The sequence below is a fragment of the Crinia signifera genome, chromosome 5 (genome assembly GCF_055691185.1).
Source record: "Crinia signifera chromosome 5, ASM5569118v1, whole genome shotgun sequence".
Taxonomy (NCBI): Eukaryota; Metazoa; Chordata; class Amphibia; order Anura; family Myobatrachidae; genus Crinia; species Crinia signifera.
The window spans coordinates 38606562-38612561 of record NC_139221.1 but is presented as its reverse complement, the minus strand read 5'-3'; the positions used below and the strand labels follow the sequence as shown (position 1 = coordinate 38612561).

Here is a 6000-nt window from a genome sequence, read left to right as displayed (position 1 = left end):
CGTGGTCCTTCTTATTTTAATTACAAAAACTGCTCCGAAGGAATAAGACCAACACAAAAATTACTATACTGTACAGAAAAATAAAATGTTTTACACACGACTTGTGTATCAAAATACATTTACTATCTCCAGACCCAAGAGCGCCATCACAAAGCACCTTCGTCTGTTGGTCCATTAGTGCTGCGTCTGCCGCTTTCCCACAATCTTAGAAAATATTCACATATATAAGATGTCCAGGAGAGAGAGTTCCTCCCCTATCGTGTAAAAGACCGTATGTGACGCCCCCGGTTGCCATTTCCCCCCATAAACTTTCCCCGAGAATTGTTTCCACCTCCTGCGGCGTTTGTCCAGGATGGTCCAAGGCCCCCACGGCCCCTGGCGGCTCGCTCGCGTGGGTTAAGACGGTACCCTAAACAAGAAATATGAAGATCAGCATCTGGTAAGGAAACCTTTTACAACGAAGATAAACATACACCGTACTCTGGATTGGATAAAACCTATACAATGTATAGGTGGTTTTGTTTTTAGGGGGTTATTCAGAATTATGCGAATTTTCAAGCTGATCGATTATCGAATGACATGCAAGCATCTTAACCGCAGAACAAATGCGCGATGCCAAACAGAGGGCAATTTTTTTTTATTTTTTTAATCAGCGCATTTTTTCGCAGTTCACCCACAGTTTGATTGACAAGGAAGTCACAGTTTGTGGGTTATAACTGCCCGTTTCCTGAGAGTGACCTAAAACACACAGGCAAGCCCAGGCCTTTTCAGGGAGGTTGTGTGACCAAATACAGCAGTGACCAAATACTCCAATGTCTACTAGTAATGCATTCAGTTATAAGCTATAAACAGAATTATAATGTTCATGTTTCCTTTAAATAATTATTGGAGGGTTATCTATTCATATTCACACAAAGGTCAGGAGAGTGGAGATGAATGGAAGAACATACCTGCAGAGCTCTGTCTAAGAGGAGGCAAAGGGCCCCTATCAAAGTTGCTTTGAGCGCCTCTGCTTTCCACATAAGTGCCCCGCGGAGCAGCCTGCGCGGCCCAGTTCAGCACCCGGACTCCTTCACGACGACTGTAGTTCACTAATCACAAGACAAAGACAAATCACTGAGATAATAGGCAACATCTGGAGACAGGAACCTTATGTAGGTGACTCGCATGTATGAAACAGTGATAAGAGTAGAGAAGTATAAAAAAGAAAGCCATATAAAATTAGAACATAGCCCCCTCAATCTGTATGCATTTGATATATTTTTATTAGTCTAAAGGTGCCCCCCCATACACTACGATTTGGGTTCTTTTTACCCAATCTCTTGGCCCAAAACGCTCGAATCGGGTGAAAAGTGTCTAACCTCCGTGCAAATGTGATCAGACGCAGTGATGGCCATGGCTGCCATAAAGATTTATCAGATCCCGCAAGCATGACTGCGATCACGTACGATACATTGTATCCAAAAGTACTGCATACAATGTATCGTATAGGATCCTGCTGCCAGGAAAGCTGCTGGGGAGTTCAGGGCAAGTCGCGTGCCACCTTTAGCCTCCTAGAAGTCACTTGTGTATAGGGGCCTAACACTTAGGGCGGTATTCAATGTCAGGGTCACGGCAGTCGAGCTTGCTCGACCGCCGTGACCCAGTCCCGTTCTCGGTCAGCTCGACCGCGAACACGCAGGCGGGATTCAATGTCCCGCCTGCCGGGGAGCGAAAAGGGGGCGTGGCGGCGAGTTGCGGCCGGGAAGAGGCGAGCTGCAGCCGGCAGCTCGTCACTTCCCGGCTGTTCTCGGCAGAACGAGCCCGCCAGCTTGTGATGTCGGGCTCGTTCTGCTGAGATACCCTGCTCAATGCTGTCGGGGAAGACAGCATTGAATAGGGCCCGGCGGGCATCTCCCCGGTGGGAGGTGCTCGCCGGAGATTGAATATCCCCCTTAAGGTCTAACCTGCCAGGACTGTCTCTGTAGTAACATTAAATGTGTCTTTATTATGAGCATCACAGAGCCTAACACTAATTTTTAATAATGATTTTCGGACTATTTTGTTTTGATCATTAGTAAAGGACAATGAATATTCATTGAAAACATGCATTACCACCAGCATTGGTTTTGCCCATTACATTGACCCGAAAGTTTGAAATGGTCCTGGACCACCAACCCAGGACACCCGTCTGCAAGTACCCCAAGGCATCCAAAGCTGACGCAGCAGCCTGCTTGGGAACCACTAGGACAAAAAGCTGGCTTCAGACGTATAGGACCTAAAATATGGCAGGCATCATATTTATTTATTAACAGTTTCTTATCCACAAAAAAATCCTAGTATACGAGAGTATACATGGCCAAATAAAGTTATTCTGATTCTAATGCAGCATATTCCCTTGCGCTTTACAAAAGGAGACAGTGATACAACAAACTGGGTATTTACAGACAGTCAAAAGGTATGAGGGCCCTGCAAGCTTACAATCATATACTCAAGTATAGTCCTGCACTAAAAATCTAGACTCGCACTTCAGCAGAATAGTGGAAATGGTGAAAGATGCTGTAGATAAAATATTTCCCATGTTCGAGAACTTTATTTTATTTAAAGTCTGAGGTCTCTTCAGTTGTCTTCTATTCTTTATTTGCCTTCTCACTCAGCTAATGTAAACTGTGGAGAAGCAGAAGCAAAAAGCGATGGAGGAGTTTCACGCTTTCCATCCAGTGCCATGCCCCTGAATGTGGACTATACCTTCTACAGTACAAAAAAGGATTAAAAAGCACAAAAATGCATTTATTAAATCTTCATGATCGAACGATTGGCACCAACCTTTGGGAGCAGGCGGAGTGAAGAATCTGCTCTGATTATGGAAGAGTCCTCTGCCTCCTCGATTCCCGGGAAAGCCACCCCGGGACGAAACCTTCTGAGTGACTTTTGGTGGCCGCTTGGGCGGAAGGATACCCACTGGAGGCACCACTTCTTTTCGCTCAGCAGCCACAAAATCATCCACGTGCATGGAGGGCGGGCGGCTTGTGTTCTGCTTCCTCTGGCGAAAGAGATCATGAGGACGCATTGCCTGTCCAAATCCTCCTCTGCCCCTTCCCCGAGGTAGAGGCACAAAGTGGGCTCTTTTTGCTGGCTCAATGTATTCCGACTTGCCACTGGAGGGAGAGAGAATATAGAATTACTGATAATCATCAACCAGTTAAAGTCTAAAAGTGTCTAAGCCCCTAGTATGCTAAGCAAAGGCGATTTCCCTGCCTGATGGAGCCAAAATCCCGGCGGTCGAAATACCGACGCCGGAATCCCGACCGCTGCAATGCCGGGAATTTCTCCCTCTATGGGTGTCCACGACACCCATAGAGGGAGAATAAAATAGTGTGCCCGGTGTAGCGAGCGCGCAAGGGGGGGCCCTCCCTTCTCGGTATTTCGGCGTCAGTATTTCGACCGCCGTAATTCCTTCCCTGCCATGTCTTCTAAATCCATAGAATATAATTCCGTTCCTCGCTTGTACCCACCTTGTAATAAAGGTCTCATTTTTGTGCTTTCCCAGTTTGAAACCTTTGGAGGCTTTCGTCCGACCCGGCGAAGACGGCTCCAACATAAAGGATTTTTCCAGCTCTGCTCTTAAGTCAAAGTCGCTGCAGCATTTTGCAGAAAGGTCAATTAAATCAACTTTCACCTTTAGATAAAAGAAATTCCCTTATTACAACAGGTAGATTGAACGTATTTAGGAACATACACCAGGTCAGATGGCACCCGCTTTTGTATGTCGTACATTACATGGAGTCTGAGATAACAGTAAGTGTGGGCACCACAATGGCACAGTACAAAGAGATTGCGTACCGTGTCAAGGTCAACGTCTGCCTCTTCTGGTTGGAATGGTGAAAAGGACAGAGATTTCAGCTGCTCGTCCATCACTTCTGCTAGAACGTACACAGATCTACAAAGCCATAAATGCATTGGTTATAAACCTGGGGAAGGTGGAACGTAAAGCAACTTATACAGTAAAGACTCTCATAGGGGGCACACGCGGTGCTATTTTGCTTGCGATTCGATTGGGATCGAATCAAGTGGTACACAAAATGCATTTGATTTGACTATATAGTACAGATCTGCACAATATAGTCTTGGCTGCCAAGACTATTTTATTATTCGATTTACACTACATGGGAGCGAGCATTGGATTCTATAAGCAAAATCTAATATCTCACCATGTGTACCCTCTATTAGGACTACATACATGAATTAGAGCATTTAATATAATAAATACTGATGCCAAAATGGCTATCCATCTCTTCTGTAACAAAAACACTGTTTTTAATCAGAACTGTAATAAAATGAATAAAATATTAAACTAAACAAAAACTAATACACTTCCAGTCTCAATCAATTTCAATGAAACCTTTCAGAGCAACAGAACATCTTACAATAGGACCCATCAATGGTTCTACTAGCAACAGTATTAACATATGAGTCACTTGCTCGGTTTCCTTCCAGCCTCAGAAAGGGGTATGGGTCATAGGCTCATCAAGAGGAAGGTCAACAAGGGGTTATGTCAACAGGGTCATTAGGTAGACACTAAAATAAGGTCGACATGGGTAAGAATTGACAGCCAAAAGGTCAACATGGGTTTTTCACTTTTTTTGTTGTCCCGAATGTCAACACTGTGCCGACAGGCAGTATTTCATCCACTAGGGCATGGAGGGAGAATAAAATAGTGTCGACATTCGGGACAAAAAAAACCATGTTGACCTTTTGACTGTCGACATTCCTTGTGTCGATCTAATGTATGTCGACCTGATGACCCCGTCAACCTAACCCCATATCAACCTTCTGAGGTGTTGACCTTGGTGAACGTAGACCTTCAGCGGTCAACCCAATGCATTTCGACCTTCCTCTTGATGACTTGATGACCTAATGACCATATACATCGGAAAGGAGGGCTACAGGCTGCAACCGTTAAGCAGAAACAGCCCAGTTCTCCTTCAGTAGTTGGACTGTAAAGATGATGGACTGTCCCTTCAATGGAGGACATATACAAAGGATCAGTTACCTGTTATTGAACAGATTCTGCAGAGAATCTGTTACAGGAAGAACCGGCTCCACCTCCTGGTCACTCAGTGGTAAAGGCTCTTTGGCAGTTTCGAGTATCTGTCTAAACCCAGCCACATTGTCCAACAGAGACTCCAAATTCTCATCTTCTTTTGACTGCTCCTACAAATGACACACCGAAGTCAGGAAAAGGATTTAACGTTGCACAGCTCCTCCGCCAAACCCGAACATCCAAACTCACCAGAACAAGCTTCTCCAAATCTAGAAGCAGGTTCTGTGCCGACTCTTCTTTGCCGAGAAGCAGCTGCTTGATCTCACCAGGGCTGAGCCCGAGGGTCTTTGAGGGGTGAGCGTTGTCTACTTCCATCAGTCCTCCATCGTCCGTCTGCACAAGGAGAATGATGCACAGAAACCATATTGTTTTCATTTGAGTAAAGCAAGTCTAACATTGTTCAGTGGCACAATACAACGGTGATCATGACACTAATTCCGGCAACAAGGACATTCGCATTGTAAAATCAAAGGTCGGGGGAAAAAAACGGAGACAGAAATATACTGTAGTTAGAGCAGGACTACTTACTATTGGGTCAGAGTTCAGGATCTGTCTCATGAAATCCAAGAATGAGGAGGCCAAGTCCCCGGTGTCTTTCCCGAACCCACATACTACTCTTTTCAGAAGTAAGTAGATGGCATTGCTGTGCCGCCTGAGGGAGCTGAAACACGTGAGCAGTTAGGTTACAGAAATCTAGTGGTTACACTGCATATAAGGGGGATTTAAGAGAGGTGCTTTGTTGCTGTGTCCAGTCGCTTAGTGGGACCCATATAATGGTAGAGAATGAATCAGTGCGGACACACACTCACAGGAGGTGGTCAGGAACTGAACTTGTTAAACGATGCAGATCATGAAATTCAGTAGGAATTTTACACTGTATGAAAAAATATGGTGAATTAGTAACATTTAGGAAAGCC

The 6000-nt window shown here is 45.0% G+C and overlaps 1 protein-coding gene across 1 annotated transcript in view; it reads right to left on the bottom strand.

The window, feature by feature from the left end:
* Nucleotides 1-6000, bottom strand: part of VIRMA (vir like m6A methyltransferase associated) — a 28524-nt gene continuing 22524 nt past the window's right edge. The window contains exons 17-24 of the mRNA XM_083187043.1: nt 5612-5744; nt 5273-5416; nt 5033-5193; nt 3823-3919; nt 3495-3658; nt 2806-3137; nt 951-1091; nt 1-409 (exon numbers count right to left, since the gene is read on the bottom strand). Of these exons, the coding sequence (XP_083043169.1) occupies nt 255-409; nt 951-1091; nt 2806-3137; nt 3495-3658; nt 3823-3919; nt 5033-5193; nt 5273-5416; nt 5612-5744 (1327 nt within the window). The 3' untranslated portion in view covers nt 1-254. The remainder of the gene's footprint in view (nt 410-950; nt 1092-2805; nt 3138-3494; nt 3659-3822; nt 3920-5032; nt 5194-5272; nt 5417-5611; nt 5745-6000) is intronic.